The following is a 17,434-nucleotide window of genomic DNA, read 5'->3' on the forward strand; positions in this document are numbered from 1 at the left end:
AGATATCAACTTTACTCTCATGTAAACTAATATATGCTTAAGAAACGCAAATAGATTTTAATATTAACCTAAATCAGATAAAAGCAGAAAGATACATCTGTTTGAACATCTGTTCAAAACCATACAACACACTCAAAAGATATACTCTTAAATGTTTTTTTCTTTTTATGCTTCAGAAAAATTTAGTGGTCAGGAGACAGTTCTGTAAGGCATCTCCTTCTGGATGTCCCACATGAAAGCAATTCATTTCCCTGATATCTACTTTTCATACCACATTATCCCTCAGTACCTGACATTAGTAATCATTCCATAGTTGACCTAGAAATTTAAGAGTAATTCTTTGTTTCCTTTCTCTTCTTCATTTCCCGTACTTCATTGATTAACAAGTGCCATCAATCCTACCTCAGAAATTCTCAAATTTATCCCTTCTTCACTGTTCCTACTACCACTAAGTTCAGAGCTCATAACCTCAGACCCCAAACCATTCGTAACAGCTTCTTCGTTATCCCGTCTTTTCAGTCAGCCCACTTCACCTCCCCTCCCATACAGCCACCACACTTACAGTTCGAAAACAAAGATCTACAAACATCAATGTCCTGCTTTAAAACACTCTACAGCTCCACACTGCTTAACAAAAACAAAAACCCAACCACCTTTTGTCTTGGTTGGAGTGACAGAACACAATTTATTTTTTATTTGCTTAATTCAGTGGTTCTCTAAACTTGCTGTACATGAGTGCTTTTGTACATGAGGTTAGGACCTCAGTCCGAAGGAGTCTGATTTAATTGGTCTAGAGTGGAGCCTGTACCTCAGTTTTTTTTAAACCTCCCTAGATAATTCCAATGTGTAGCCAGGGCTGAAAAATGCAATTTAAAAGATAACTAGAAAGACAATTTTACTTCCAAACAGCATGAAGTAACAGTGCACATATTTATTACCACACAAGTCTGATGGGAATAACTGAAAACCTGGACAAAATATATGAAAGAAAGATTTTCAGACACTGGATATTAGGCAACACAGATAGTGATCCCAGAAAAGATAAACCAAAGAAGTGAAGCACACAAGTGCCCTAGTTTACTTCTTAGAGAAAGTTTATAGTTGGCAATGATAAGAGAGGGAATCAAGGCAGAGCCTAGTTATCTCCCTAAGTTGAAGTAAAACTAGGAATTTGGGAAGGCCAACATAGCAAATGTGGAATAGCCAAAATGGCCAAATGTGGAACAACCCAGATGTCCATCAGCAAATCAATGGATAAACAGAATATGATACATGCATATAATGGTATATTGTTCAGCCTTAAAAAAGAACAGAGTTCTGACACATGCTGCTACCACACAGATGAAGCTTGAAGACATTATGCTAATAATTTTCCTTAGAAGTTCATCAAACATTTAAGGAAGAAATAATGCCAGCTCTACACAAACTCTCCCCCAAAAATTGAAGAAGAAGGACTACTTCCAAACTCATTTTATGAGGAAAAAATTATTCTTATATGAAATCCAGACAACGTGAAGAATACAAACCAACATCCCCCCTGAATATAGATGCAAAAATTCTTAACAAAATTTTAGCAGCTCTAATCCAACAATATAGAAAGGATAATATATCATGACATAATGGCATTTATTCCAGGATCTCAATGTTAATTTTAACATTCTTAAAAGAATCAATGTAATTTATCATATTAATCAAAAATAAAAAAGAAACATTACATAGCATCTCATTCATATGTAAATCAAACATCCATTCCTAGTGAAAACTCTCAGAAAATTATGAATGGAAGGGGACTTCCTCAATCTGATGAAAAGTGCCTATGAAAAACTTATAGGTGACATTACACTTCTTCTTAAGATCAGGAACAAGGCAAAGTATGTTTGCTTTTACTATTTCAATTCAGCTAGAGGTGCTAGCTGGTGCAATAAGGCAAAATAAATAAATATATAAAAGACATAAATTGGAAAGAAAGAAATAAAACTCTTTCTCTCCCTCCTTTCCTCTTCCTCTCTTTGTGTGGATGACATAAGTTTTATGTATAAAATTCTACAGAATCTACCAAAAAAAATCTACTATAACTAAACAATGAATTTAGCAAAGCTACAGGATTTAAGATCAGTATACAAAAATCAATATAGGGCTTCCCTGATGGCTCAGTGGTAAGAATCTGCCTCTGCCTGCCAATGCAGGAGACACGGGTTTGATCCCTGGTCCAGGAAGATTCCATATGCCGTGGAGCAAATAAGCCCAAGCGCCACAGCAATTGAGCCGGTGCTCTAGAGCTCAGGAGCTGGAATTACTGAGCCCAGGAGCTGCAACCACTGAGCCCACATGCCACAGCTACTGAAGCCCGAGAGCCCTAGAGCCTGTGCTCTGCAACAAGAGAAGCCAACTCAATGAGAAGCCTATGTACCGCAACTAGAGAGCAACCACTGCTCCCACAACTAGAGAAAAAGCCCATGCAGCAATGAAGACTCAGCACAGGCAAAAATGAATAAACGAATAAAATTATTAAAAATCAATATAAACTAGCAAAAACAATCATAAATTGAAATTTTAAAGACATTATCATTTATAAAAGAATTACAAATATGAAGAATTCAAGGATAAATGTCTCATAAGATGTGTAAATTCTATATAGTAAAAACATAAAACATTGCTGAGAGAAATTAAAGAAGAACTTAATGAGGATTTCACAGCCTCACTAATTATTGATGTTTTAGGCCATATAGTTCTTTACTGTTAGAACTGCTCTGTGCAATGTAGGATGTTAACCAGTATTCCTGACTTCTATTTACTAAATGCCAGAATCACCTTTGCTGCAGTTAGGATAATCAAAAATGTGCCCAGACACTGTCAAATGTCCTTTATGAGGCATAACTGTCCCTGTTTGAGAACCATGGACCTAAATAAATGAAGAGATATACCATGTTATGGATCAGAAGACTCAATATTGTTAAAAATATCAATTCTCCCCAAATTAATATATAAACTTCAGTACAATCCCATTCAAATCCCAGCAGACTTTTTATCTGTATTGACAATTGGAATCTAAAATGTATATGGAAATGCAAAGAACCTAGAACAGCCAAATAATTTTGAATAAGAAGAATGAAATTGGAGAATTTGTACTACGTTATCTCAAGACTTACAAAACTATAGTAATCAAGATATTAATAGTAGAGTATTGGCTCAAAGACAGACACAAAGATCAATGGAATAGAATAGAAAAATCAGATATACAGTCACATATCCATGGAAAAAGTGGAAACAGTGACAGACTATTTTCTTGGGCTCCAAAATCACTATGGACAATGACTATGGCCATGAAATTAAAAGACACTTGCTTCTTGGAAGTAAAGCTATGACAAACCTAGACAGCATGTTGAAAAGCAGAGACATCCCTTTGCCAACAAAGGTCCATCTAGTCAAAACCGGGTTTTTTCCAGTAGTCATGTACAGGTGTAAGAGTTGGACCATAAATAAGGTTGAGCACTGAAGAATTGATGCTTTTGAACTGTGGTGCTGAAGAAGACTCTTGAGAGTCCCTTGAACAGCAAGGAGATCAAACCAGTCAATCATAAGGGAAACCAACCCTGAGTATTCATTGGAAGGACTGATGCTGAAGCTGAAGCTCCAATACTTTGGCCACCTGATGCAAAGAGCTGACTCACTGGAAAAGACCCTGATGCTGGGAAAGATTGAGGGCAGGAGGAGAAGGGGACGACAGAGGATGAGATGGTTGGTGCCATCACTGACTCAATGGACATGAATTTGAGCAAACTCCAGGAGATGCTGAAGGACAGGGAAGCCTGGTGTGCTACAGTTCATGGGGTCACAGAGTCGGAAAGACTTAATGACTGAACAACAAATACATGGTCAATTGATTTCAGTAAAAGTATCAAGGCGATTTCATGGAGAAAGGATAGATTTCTTAACAAACAGTGCTGAAAGAACACTATATGCAAAAAATGAACCTTGATCAAAACCTTGTTCTATATACAAAAGTTAACTCAAAATGGATCATAGACCTAAACGTAAAACATAAAACTATGCAACTTCTAGAAGAAAACATAGGAGAATATTTTGTGACCTTGGGTTAAGTAATGGTTTCTTAGTTATATTAATAACATTAAAAGCAAAATCTTTAAAGAAAAATGTGACACTTTGGACTTACTTTAGCAAATTTTTTAAAACTTCTGGCCTTCAAAAGACACTGTTACTAAAATGAAAAAACAAATTGTAGATGGGGAGAAAATATTCACAATGTACATATATAATAAAACTTGTATTTGGAATAGAAAACTCAAATTTTACAATAAAAAAGCAAACAACTCCATTAAAATGGGAAAAAATTTCAACAAACACTTCATAAAAATATACAGATAAAAATAAAGCACATGAAAAGATGTTCAACATCGGTAGTCAATGGGAAATGCAGATCTAAGATACTATTTCACATTTACTAGAATGGCCATAAGTAAGACAGTAACAAATGTTGACAAGGATGTGGAGAAACAGGGACCTTCATACATCTCTACTGGGAATGTAAAAGGTAAAATACCTTTGACACAGAATTTTGCAATTTCTTAAAAAGTTAAACATCTATCTACCTATTGTTCTACTCCTAGAAATTCATCCAAGAGAAAATAAGCATATGCACACACAAAGACTAGCACTCAAATGTTCATAGCAGCTTCATTCACAATAGCCACATTACAGAAACAACCCAACAGTTAGTGAATCAATAAACTGTGGCATAGCCATACAATGGAATACTTCTCAGCAATGAAAGAAAATGAATGATTACTACCTACAACAGCATGGATAAATCTTAAAATAACTAAGTAATAAGTGTGTGAAAGAAGCCAGGCAAAAACAAAGAATACATACTGTATGATCCCACTTATATAAAATTATAGAAAATGCAAGCTATCATGTAGTGACAAAAGGATCAGTGGTTCCCTGTCTGTTAGTGGGGCAGGAGGCGATGGAAGGTAGGGATTATGAGAGGGCAGAAGAAAACTTTAGGATGATGGACATGTAATGCTTTCACAAATATATACATACATATATATTTCACAAATATATACCTGCATAAATATATATAAACTTTTCAAATTGTACATTTTAAATTTGCCCGGTTTATTCTATGTCAATTATATCTCAATAAAGCAGTAAAAAAAAAAAAAAAAAAGAGAGATGGCTAAAGAGACATAATGGCTGACATTTGATGTTAGAAATGCACTGATCCTTCTCTGACACCATCCTTCACCCTTAACTCTGACAGTTGTCTGCTGGTTCCAGGCTATCCACCTAGAATGTGCAATCTGCTAGGCTTCAAAAGTGCACATTATAGAATATTAAACATAGTTCCTTCGCTGTACAGCAGAAATTAACACAAGATTGTAAATCAACTACACTTCAATAAAATTTTTTAAAAGGGGGCAAAAACAAGTGCACATTAAAGCGCATTACCTGCACTGGCAACTCACTTAATTCTTTTTTAAATAGTTATACAATTGCAAGAGGGTCACATCTGAATTAAATCATCATAGAAAAGTTCTAGCACAGCATGGGTCTCACCTGAATAAGGCCTTTTTCCCAAGGCCATACATCCACTTATATCCCTCTGCTAAAATGTACTTCCCACCCAACTCTGGCTTCCTTATCTTGCTAGGCTAGAAAAAGTTCATCTCGTGTGTGTGTGTGTGTGTGTGTGTGTGTGTGTGTGTGTGTGTGTGTGAGAAGCCCTCTCTAATTCTCTGCCTCTTAGCACTGTATCCAGTCGCCATTAACCACGTGGTTCATATTACCAGCTTATAGGGGCTTTGGCAATGTCTCCCAACCCCATTTCCCTTTCCCCATGATGACTTTTACCTAAGCAAAGTCACCTTGCCATTTGGAGTTTAAACTTGACAGTGAAGACAAACTGGTTCAGAGCAGAAATGTGCAGGCACTTGAAACAGACATAAAGATTCCCAAACCAAACAAACTATTACCTGAAAATATTAGCATGTCAGATAAAAAAAGAAGGTCCACATAAGAAGAGAGGTTGATCCTTAATGACACCATCCAGGGAAGAAAGAACCCGTTTGTATCCTCTGATACTCTGTTCAAAGCTATTTTTCCTTAATTTAGAATTTACTGATTAATTCTCCTGATTCTAAATTTGGGTTTCCCAGGTGGCTCAGAGGTAAAGAATCCACCTGTCAATGCAGGAGAAACAGGAGAAGCAGGTTTGATTTCTGGGCCAGGAGGATCGCTTGGAGCAGGAAATGGCAACCCACTCCAGTATTCTTGCCTAAAAAGTCCCAGGGATAGAGGAGCCTGGAGGGCTATAGTCCATAGGGTTGCAAAGAGTCGGGCACGACTGAGCACACACACAAAACAGCAATTCTAAATCCAAGTTTCACAAACAACCTTTTAATTACAATTTGGCTTCCAAATGTGGCAAGCATGCCAAAAGAACTCACTGACATAAAAAAAGAGGACCTAGTTCCCTAAGATGACTCCTCATTGTAAATTAGTAACTTGCCATCCTGGCTTTATATAGTAGCCATATGAATGTAATAATCAGTCTGAGAAACAGACTCAACAACTAAAGCACAGTTTGCACAATAATACCACCTTGCATGATCTCTCGGGACAGAGTCAGCTTTCCTTGGAGAGATCTTTGCATTTATTTATTTATTTTCCATAGTCCATCTTACTATTATAAAACTTATTCCACACTGTAGTTACATAGGTAAGCGGAGTTTAGAATGATAGGTTCTCAACTACCTCAGGGTAGTTTGCATCCAATTTTGTACTGACGTCTACCATCATTGCTTGATTTAAAAATACTGAATTAAAATGAGCTGCTTTCATATATACAATGGACTATTACTCAGCCATAAAAAGGAGTGCATTTGAGTTAGTTCTAATGAGGGGGCTGAACCTAGAGCCTATTATACAGTGTGAAGTAAGACAGAAAGAGAAAAACAAATATCGTATACTAATGCTTATATATGGAATCTAGAAAGATGCTACTGATGCACCTATTTGTAGGGCAGCAATGGAGACGCAGACATAGAGAACAGACTTGGGGTCACAGTGAGGGAAGGAGAGCGTGGGGTGAATTGAGACAGTAGCATTGAAACACATACATTCCCATACGTAAAATTAGATAGCCAGTGGAAATTTGCTGTACAGCAGAGCTCAAATCACTGGCTCTGTGACAACCTAGAGGGGTGGAGTGGGGTGGGGGCTGGGGGGTGGGAGGGTGTTCCAGAGGGAGGGAACATACATATATCTATGGCTGATTCATGTTGATGTATGGCAAAAACCAACAAAAAATTGTAAAGCAATTATCCTCCAATTAAAAATAAATTTAAATATTAAAAAAATGAGCTGCTTTCTTACATTTTTAGTTGATCGGGAGTTAGAAAACTGGATACCAAAGATACTTTCTCCTAAGTGCAAGCCTCTAATACTCATAAACTTCTAGTACTAGAGCTAAGATAGGTATGTTTTTAAAAGTATGTTGCACATTCCTGGAGATCTGATTTTTAAATGAGGTCACAGTAGCATCAACCTCAGTGAAGTTTCTGACTTCAGGGCATTCCTGAAATGTTTAAAAACATTTCAAGGTTCATCATCACATCAACTAAGATGAATGTAGAGATCTGTCAGATGAATAATTATTAAGGGAATAACAAAAGCGTATCCATCTATTTTAACAATTAAGCCACAATTTAGAGAACCTAATTCTAAGCCACAATTTAGAGAACCTAATTCTAACCCAACAAATTTTTTGTTACGAAGGACAGAAAAATCACATGTTTATGATACAGAGTCATGACTCATTTAAAATTTTGTAATGACAATGCTTCTTTTCATGAAAAGTGTTCACCCTAGCATATATAAAATAGTAAAGAAGAATTTAAAATTTAAATATATTCAGATTAATTTTTTGTTTCAAGCTTTAAACAAATTTCCAAAGTATTGTTGAAAAATATTCAACACACCATCAGTAGAGCATGTTTAAAAAGTAATTATGTTTGGGCTAAAATTCCACTTTATAAAAAATCAAATAATGACTACTTCTTGCCTCTTTCCATCTTTCAAGGCAGTAATTTATCCTGGATTTCTTCATAATTGTGATTCCTTTAAGCACTGTTAACTGAGTAGCCTGACTCAGTTTTCCCAAATAAACAATGAACAGTGTAATGAATAAACACAATTAAGTGTCTGAATAAATTGTTTCCTCATTCACATAGTCTTGAATACAAAATACAGATCCTATTAATATGCAGATCTGTAATTAATACTCAAAAGACCCAAATTCTGATATTATGCATAGGAAACAGGCCTACAGAAATGAATTTTTTTCAGATCCCCCCGTTAGTTAATGGCAGCCTCCATGCTGAAATCAATATTGCCCTGTAGTTTGATTTATGAGTACTAGCTTCCCATTAAAGGATAAGCTAAAGATGCTCCAACAGGGAGAGATTTATTTCAAGAAGTCAGCAGCACAATCTGTCTCTTGTCCAAAAAAAAAAAAAAAAAAATATGGCAGATTTTCATCCTGCTGCTGCTAAGAAAATTTGGGCCTAATGGGTGGGGTCTTCCACGCCAGACCAGTGGAAGTGACTGGGTTTAGGTGGGGCTCGTCCTGGTAGGCATCATCCATCCAGCCAACAGGCAGGGCCTCAGCTCTTCAGGAAAAGAGAGCCTAGGAAGAAGGAACCATCACTACCCCACCCTGCTGCCTGTATCTAAGATGGGGCGGGGAGGAGGACGGGGCAGAAATAAGATAAGGCAGTGCTTTCACCTGTACCCCCACATGCATTTCCCGGTCCTTTATCTTCTTTTAGCTTCCCTAGTGCTTTCAACCTGGCATGGCCTTCTGAATCCTGCGTTCATCTCTTGTTTGACTTGACCCAGCAGGCACGGCCTTCAATCTCATCTCTGCCAACGGAGCCCTAGACTACACGTTAAGCAAAGACCTTAGGGGTAGAGACTGAGTTTCCTATGCTTTAGTCCAGCGCCAATCCAGCGCCACACCTGTATTTCCAGGCAACTCCCTACTGTCTCTCCCCCTCCGCCCCCGCCACCAGCCCCATCATCCCCCAGTCCCTAGCCATGCCCTTCAACCTTCTCCAAACTAATGTCACTCTGTGTCAACCCTCCGAAGCGCCCGAGTCTCCAGCCCTGATTCCCAGCCCCAAAGGCGAAGGTTCCCCTACACCAGCGCTTCGGGCGCCGCCACTCCCGGCGCAGTCTGCAGCCTCCGGGGCTCCCGCGGTGCTCTCACCTCATCCAGGGTGCGGCTGCCGCGGCTGCCTCTTCCTCTTCCTCTTCGGCGGCTGCTGCCCAGCTCCCGGCCGGCTCGGGATGCCGTCGTTCCCGGCCGGGAGACTGCCGCGAGGACGGCGGGATTCGCGCCGCGTCCCTGGACCAGTAGGGCGCGTGGTGCGCCCGGCGGACCGCGCGGCAGCAGCAGCCGCAGTCGCAGCGGCGGCGGCAGCAGGACCCGCAGTCAGTCCTCTTCATGAATTTCCCGGTCCTAACCAGCCCAGTCCTAGTTACCGTCCCTGCTTGGTTTTCCTAAGGTCTTCCCGCACTGCCAGGACGCATCATCTCGGCGAGGATGCTATCCACTCCAGCTGCCCCCGGCGCGGTGCAGACCTGGGAAGACCAGGCCTCCTCCGCGCTGCCTCCGCCACCTGCTCCGCCCAGATTGCCTCGGTCCCTCTCCCACAAACACTCGCCGCTGCCTCTGCACCCTCTGTCATCTCCCCCTTCTCTCCCACCCATTACCTCAACCTGGAGAGCTTTTCATTTCCAGACCTCCTTTCTGTGTTCTTCCTATCTGCTCCATTGTCACTGTCCTCAATTTCCAACCTCAAAAAGTTTCTCCTCTCACTCCTCTCCATATTTTCCTGGGTTTTGTCCTCCACCCTCCAAATCCATCACCCTCTTATATTTTACATTATTCTCTCCTCAGAATCATTACTTCTCTAGGTTTGTTGTCTAGCCTTCTTTCTCTCTTTTAAAATCTTTCTTTTCAATTTTCCCTTTAGTTATTATAAAAACCTTTCTCATAAACAACCTCAATTTTTCTTTAAATTGAGACTTTCTGATTGCTATTTTCCATGAAGAGCTCATAGTAAAATATATATAACTTGGTATCTGGTATCAAATCAAAAGCGTGTTTTCATGGTTTAAAAAAAAAGTTCATTGATCAAATAAATCTTCCACTCAATGTTTGTTCGGAAAACCCGTTTTCTTATATTCCAGTCTTTTCTAAGAATGGAAACTGAGTCTCCAGCAAAGCAGAATGCTTCTACTGTACCATTCTATATCAGCAGTCTCAGCTTACTGGTTCCACTTAATGAGTTTTGGACTTTACCATGGTGTGAACATGAGATGCGTTCAGTGGAAACCAGATCTAGAATTTTGAATTTTGATCTTTTCCTGGACTAGAGATATGGGGTAATACTCTCTGGTGATGCTGGGCTCCCAGTCAGGTACATTTATAACCACTCTGTACCCATACAACCATTCTGTTTTTCACTTTCAGTATAACAGCCAATAAATTATTACATGAGATATTCAACACTATTATAAAATAGGCTTTGTGTTAGATGATTTTGCCCAGCTGTAGGCTGATTAGGTGTTCTGAGCATGTTTAAGGCAGTCTAGGCTAAGCTGTGATGTTTGGTCAGTTAGGTATACAAAATGCCTTTTGACAAGATATTTTTGCTTTATGATGGGTTTATAGGGAGGTAACCCCATGGCAATGGCACCCCACTCCAGTACTCTTGCCTGGAAAATCCCATGGGCACAGGATCCTGGTAGGCTGCAGTCCATGAGTCACGAAGAGTCGTCGGAGACGACTGAACGACTTCACTTTCACTTTTCACTTTCACACATTGGAGAAGGAAGTGGCCACCCACTCCAGTGTTCTTGCCTGGAGAATCCCAGGGACGGGGGAGCCTGCTGGGCTGCCGTCTATGGGGTCACATAGAGTCGGACACGACTGAAGCTACTTAGCAGCAGCAGCAATCCCATTGTAGCGCTTCCTTGATGGCTCAGTGGTAAAGAATCTACCTGCCAATGCAGGAGATGTTGGTTCTATCCCTGAGTCGGGAAGATCCCCTGGAGAAGGAAATGGCAACACACTCCAGTATTCTTGCCTGGAGAATCCCATAAACACAGGAGCCTATCGGGCTACAGTCCATGGGGTCACAAAAAGTCGGACATAACTTAGTGACTAAACAACAAGAAACAAAATCCCATTATAATTTGCAAGGCCTGAAAGGGACAAGGTTTATCTTTTAGTGGGTAGTATGGATCCCAAGGTTCATAGGCAATAGTCATTATCATTAACTCAGTGAGAATCAATCTGAACACTTCTTAAGTCATTTTTTTCCTCCAAAATCTGCTATTCATTCTTCTGGTTTATTAACTCCAACACTACCATCCACAAAGTTGCTTGAGCCCCCAAACTAGGTATCATCAGAGATGTATCTTCCTCATGCAACTCATCCGGTCTTTAATTCCACTTCTTGACTATTTCTTTAAGTGGTCTCTCCCATCGTGATTCCAGCTGCTTCCAGAAAATGACACTATCAGGTATCTCATCGTTCTTTCTTTCAAACCTAACTTAATCTGTATCTTTACATATCTTTATTTTCCCCCTAATCTATCTTACTGAAGCCATTTATGACTCTCATCTCTACTTTTTGTTCTTGTTTAGTTGCTTAGTCATGTGCAACTCCTTTCTGACTCTTTGGACTGGAGTCTGCCAGGCTCCTCTGTCCATGGAATTTCCCAGGCAGGAATACTGGAGTGGGTTGACATTTCCTTCTCCCAGGGGTCTTCTTGACCCAGGGATTGAACCTGTGTCTTCTGCTTGGCAGGCGGATTCTTTACACTGAGCCACCTTGGAAGATCCTTATCTCTACTAGAAAATTCTTAATTATCTTTTGTTGGCTTAATATTTTTTGGCCACCCTTTTTCTGTTAGCTCCATACTGAGCCTATAAACATGTTCACATTTCTTCATCCCTAAAACAGAGACTTCTTCCTCTAAACTCTATCATATCTTCCATTTCCCTTCCCCCTCTAACCACCACCATATCTCTCATTTCCCTTCATAACCAGTTTGCTTACATACACTGTATACATTTGATGTCTATGCCTCTTGACTTACATACATTGTTTACCACTTAATTCTCTGAAATCTGGCTTCTAATCCTATTAGGCTGAGCACCGAAGAATTGATGCCTTCAAACTGTGGTGCTGGAGAAGACTCTTGAGAGTCACTTGGACAGCAAGGAGAACAAACCAGTCAATCCTAAAAGAAATCAACCCTGAATATTCACTGAAAGGACTGATGCTGAAGCTGAAGCTCCAATACTTTGGGCATCTGATGCAAAGAGCTGACTCACTGGAAAAGACCCTGATGCTGGGAAAGATCAAAGGCAGGAGACAGGGATGACAGAGGATGAGGTGGTTGGATGGCATCACCAACTCAATGGACATGAGTTTGAGTGGACTGTGGGAGATGGTGAAGGACAGGGAAGCCTGGGGTGCTGCAGTCCATGGGGTTGCAAAGAGTTCACTCGACTGAGCAACTGAACAACAATACTATTATTTAGTAGAAGTTGCTTTCCTAGCAGACCCGCACTTTGGCTTTGCCCATAGACTAGAGGTAGATTTTATCTAATATACAAATTAAAAGGAGTGGTGTTCCCAAATTTAAAATGTATATGCCATTTTCATTAGTTGAGTCAGATAAAAAGTTCAGTGAAGTCACAGCAAACTCAAAAGCTAAGAAGTATTGAAACATCCAGTTTTAGCTAGGATGGAGGAGCATGTATCAGAGTGACTTTTTCCACCTTGGGTGGGGGAGTAGGATACAATAGAATATATAAATACTTATAAATATGTAAGTATTACATATATATATATACACATACATACATATAAATATGTTGTTGTTCAGTCACCCAGTCATATCCAACTCTTTGAGACCCTATGGACTGCAGCACGCCAGGACAAAAAGATATAAATATAGAAAAATACAGAAACAACTCTTGGAAGGAACTGATGAGTAACCTAAGCAGGCAGGATTTGAATCTATGATTCTTAAGGAGAGAGAAGCACATGAAATGAGCTCCATATTCATCCTGGGATTTCTTTCCAAATCAAGTGCTAGAGAATAATCAGGGTTTCCCAGGTGGCACTAGTGGTAAAGAACCCGCCTGCCAATGCAGGAGACATAAGAGATGCAGTTTGATCCCTGGATAGGAAAGATCCTCTGGAGGAGGTCATGACAACCCAGTCCAGTATTCTTCCCCAGAGGATCCCACGGACAGAGGAGCCTGGCGGGCTACAGTCATAAGCTCGCAAAGAGTTGGACACAACTGAAGCGACTTAGCATGCACATATGCCTACACCAATAAAAATTTTTAAGAAAAGAATATTACTGTATATGTTGAGAAAATAAAGTATTGATTCAAAAGGAAAAACAAGCTTATTTCTTTTGTTAGATTTACCTACATATTTCATTTATTTTGGTGCTGTTATAAGTGAAATTACATTCTTAATTTTATTTTGGAATTATTAATTTCTAGTGCAATTACAACTGATTTTGTACCCTACAATTCTGACAAATTCACTTATTAATTACAATTTTTTGTGTGCGCTCTTTAGAATTTTCTATGTACAAGATCAAGCCATCTGCAAATAGATTTGGAGTTACTTTTTCCTTTCAAATGTTGTTGGCTTTATTTCTTTTTCTTGTCTAATTGCCCCAGTAAGAACTTCACATGTAATGTTGAGGAGAAGTAGGGAAGTGGACATTTTTGTCTTGTTCCCAATTTTAGAGAAAAAGCGTTCAGTCTTTCACTTTTAAGTATCATATTAGTTTTGCATTTTTTTATAAATGTCAATTAATCAGGTTGAGGAATACCTCTTCTAGTCCTAGTTTGTTGGTTGTTTTTAAGAGAAAAAAGTTATATTTTCTCAAATGCTTTTTTCATTTTTTTGAGATGAACAGTTGAGTTTTGTCCATTATTCCACTAATAGGTACATTACATATATTGATTTTCATATGTTAAGCCAACCTTGTGTTCCCAGGATAAATCTCATATCATCATTATTGTATAATCCATTACTTGCTTCTGGGAAAAGTTCACTACTATTTTGCTACTTATCTTTATATAAGGTATATTGGTCTGTCATTTTCATTTTTTGTGAAGTCTTTGAGTAATAGTGGCCTCATAAAATGAGCTAGGACACGTTCACACTCTCCTTTTTTTTTTTTTTTTTGGTAGGGGGAAGAGTTTGCAAGGTATTAGCATTCTTTAAACAATTGCTAAAATTCACAAGTTAAGCCAGTTGGACCATAACTCTTCCTTGTGTGAAGTTTTACTACTGCTGCTGCTGCTACTACTGTTGCTGCTGCTGCTGCTACTACTGTTACTGCTGCTGCTGCTAAGTCGCTTCAGTCGTGTCCGACTCTGTGCGACCTCATAGACGGCAGCCCACCAGACCCCGCCGTCCCTGGGATTCTCTAAGCAAGAGTACTGGAGTGGGTTGCCATTGCCTTCTCCAACTATTACTATTACTACTCATTAAATTGCTTGTTATAGGTCTATTCAGGTTTTCTGTTTCTCTTTGAATCAGTTTAAGTAGCTTGTGTTTTTCTTGGAATGTGTCCTTTTCATCTAGTGTATCTAATTTGTTGGCATACAATTATATATAGCATTCCCTTATAATCCTTTTTATTTCCATGGGCAATACTAATATGCCCTCTTTCATTTGTAATTTGACCCATGTATTTTAATTTGTTTAAAGAAGGGAGGATAACAAAGACTAGTAATAACTGAAAGCTCTGACCCCTAAGGTTGTAAAGAAAATCACTCAGAAAGAAAGTTGTTTGCTCATTTCCGACACACAAGTATGGATGCTGCTGCTGCTAAGTCGCTTCAGTCGTGTCCGACTCTGTGCGACCCCATAGACGGAAGCCCACCAGGCTCCCTGTCCCTGGGATTCTCCATGCAAGAACACTGGAGTGGGTTGCCATTTCCTTCTCCAATGCATGAAAGTGAAAAGTGAAAGTGAAGTCACTCAGTGGGTGTCCAACCCTCAGCGACCCCATGGACTTCAGCCTACCAGGCTCCTCCGTCCATGGGATTTTCCAGGCAAGAGTACTGGAGTGGGGTGCCATTGCCTTCTCCGCAAGTATGGATAGAAGAGAGTAAAGAAGCAGGAGGTGAAGAGGTATAAGAGGAGGAAGCCAAACAACACTGGGAACAAGAGCGTAGCCTTGGGCCAGGGTCCTGGTTCCACCACAGGGGACACACGTAACAGAATCTTTGAGCTCTTTACAGAACTAAAACCTCCAACAAAAGGAAGAAGATGTTAGCATTCTTCATTCCAGAGAAGACCACCTGAGATTAGATTAAAAGAACCAGAGAAGCTCATCAAGAGACTACCAGGTCTAGACTCTGCTTATACACCGTGATCTTTATCAGCATCCCTGCCCTTGAACCATTGCTATAAAACTGCACCAAATTCTCCCAAATGGGGAAACACAGTTTTTGAAGGATAAGCCCAAATTCTGTCTCTGAAATTCGATCCAGCACTGGTGCAAAGAGGCTAAGCTTTTGGCTTTGCCAATTGTGAATTACGCTGTACGTGCTCATTCCAGTCTGACTCTTTGCAAACACATGGACTGTACCCGCCAAGCTCCTCTGTCTATGGAATTGTCCAGGCAGGAATACTGGAGTGGGTTGCCATTTCCTACCCCAGGGGATCTTCCCAGCCCAGGGATGGAACCCATGTCTCTGGGGACTCCTGCATTGACAGTTGGATTCTTTACCACTGGTGCCATCTGAAAAGTCCTGGAATATTGTATACAACCGATGAAGAATTGTCTCAATCCATGAGTATGCCATTCATTCAGTCATCTATTCATCAAACATTAACTGAGCATTTGCTAGGTTCCTGGGGGAACAGGGCACTAGACTCTGGGGGATAACAAATGACTACTGTTACTGCTGTAAAAGATTTTAGAGGCTATGAGGGTAAAAAAGAAATCTGTTAAAACTTTTAAGTTCAATAAAATATTTTAGATCCTATCAAAACTATTCCAATTATCCTCACAACCCCACTATCTCAAAATCCAAGGGATGGGTCTGGTGGTCTCTGCCTAGCTTTCCCAACAAAGCAGGGAAATCGGACAAAAATAAAGAAAGTTTCATGAGGTAGCGTCTAAAGGCAGGGAGTAGTTTGCTTAGGCTGGATATTTGAAGCAGGGTATCTAAGGTGGTAATTATTTTAAATAGTGGCTTTCACATTACTTACAGTGTGCACCTTGTTCATTTTTCCTCCTTCCTCACCCAAATCCTAACTTTCACTTTAATGTCTGGACCAACTAACTGTGTGTGGACAACATAGGTAAAGATTGTGAACGAACTTAAGGTTGAACAAAATGAAAGTTCTGCTTTATTGGAGCTCACATTGTAGGACAGTTTAGTCAGTGAACTGATAATTCAAAATAACCACCAGCTCTGAGGGCATCAACATATTCGCAGCCTGATCACCGCTTCCCAATCACCAGTGCAGCCAAGAGAACCAGGCTCGAGGTGGGGCCGACGGGCGGGCGCCACGATGGAAGGCGGGGCTCGTTCTGGGTGTCCCTGGAGGTAGCCAATGGCCACCTGGGAGACGGAGCTTTTGAAACCGACTGGCATGGAAACTGACCAATCAGAAGCTAATCTGGATAAACTGCAGAAGTGGTACCAGCAGAGTTTTGGCGCAGTTTGATAGGAGGTGCGGGTTGAAGAGCGATAGCTCAGATAAGCTGCTATTTGCTAATCTGTAAGAAAAGGTTTCAGTTTTTAAACAACTAGTTCAGCCATACTACCACATATGCCTGATAGCAGCCCAGAAATAGCGCCTTTTTTTTTGTCTGCCAAGAGCATCACTTCCTCCTGAGGAAAAAAAAATTTTTTTTCATTTTTGGAATTATGTAATTCATACAGGAGCTGCTGTTTACTTACAGACAGTGTTTGGTCTGGGGGTTGATACGGGCCACAGGTTTCTGGGAATGTTATTATTCATCTTCATAACCTAGCTCAGTGTCTGGCATACAATTAGGCACTCAGGAATTGTTTAAAAATAAGTGGACACAAGCCTTGAACTGTTGCTTTCTTTGATCTCACGTGTAAAGTCTCTAACCTTCTGACTCTGCCTTAATGGAAAGCCCCATTCTGTTTTAGCAGCTTAATTTAGATAGGTGCTTTATTTCGTTTATTTGGATACGAAGTGCTGTTCTGATATTCAAATTTCTGTTTACCTCCCCCCACCCCTCAGTACAACCTTTACAAATTCCAAGATTCTTGAATTTGACCCATTTCATAGTGTTGTCGGGCTTC

General features: G+C 40.0%; 1 protein-coding gene across 7 annotated transcripts in view; it reads right to left on the reverse strand.

Annotated features, from left to right (window-relative positions):
• The window catches only part of PDE4DIPP2 (PDE4DIP), a 238,182-nt gene extending 228,633 nt beyond the window's left edge, over positions 1 to 9,549 (reverse strand). For all 7 annotated transcript variants that reach the window (XM_070367402.1, XM_070367396.1, XM_070367387.1 and 4 more), the window contains exon 1: positions 9,296 to 9,549. In XM_070367402.1, coding sequence (XP_070223503.1) covers positions 9,296 to 9,534 — 239 coding nt within the window. In that variant the 5' untranslated portion in view covers positions 9,535 to 9,549. The remainder of the gene's footprint in view (positions 1 to 9,295) is intronic.
• Positions 9,550 to 17,434: the final 7,885 nt, after the last annotated feature.

This window comes from Bos mutus, chromosome 3, assembly GCF_027580195.1.
Source record: "Bos mutus isolate GX-2022 chromosome 3, NWIPB_WYAK_1.1, whole genome shotgun sequence".
Classification (NCBI taxonomy): Eukaryota; Metazoa; Chordata; class Mammalia; order Artiodactyla; family Bovidae; genus Bos; species Bos mutus.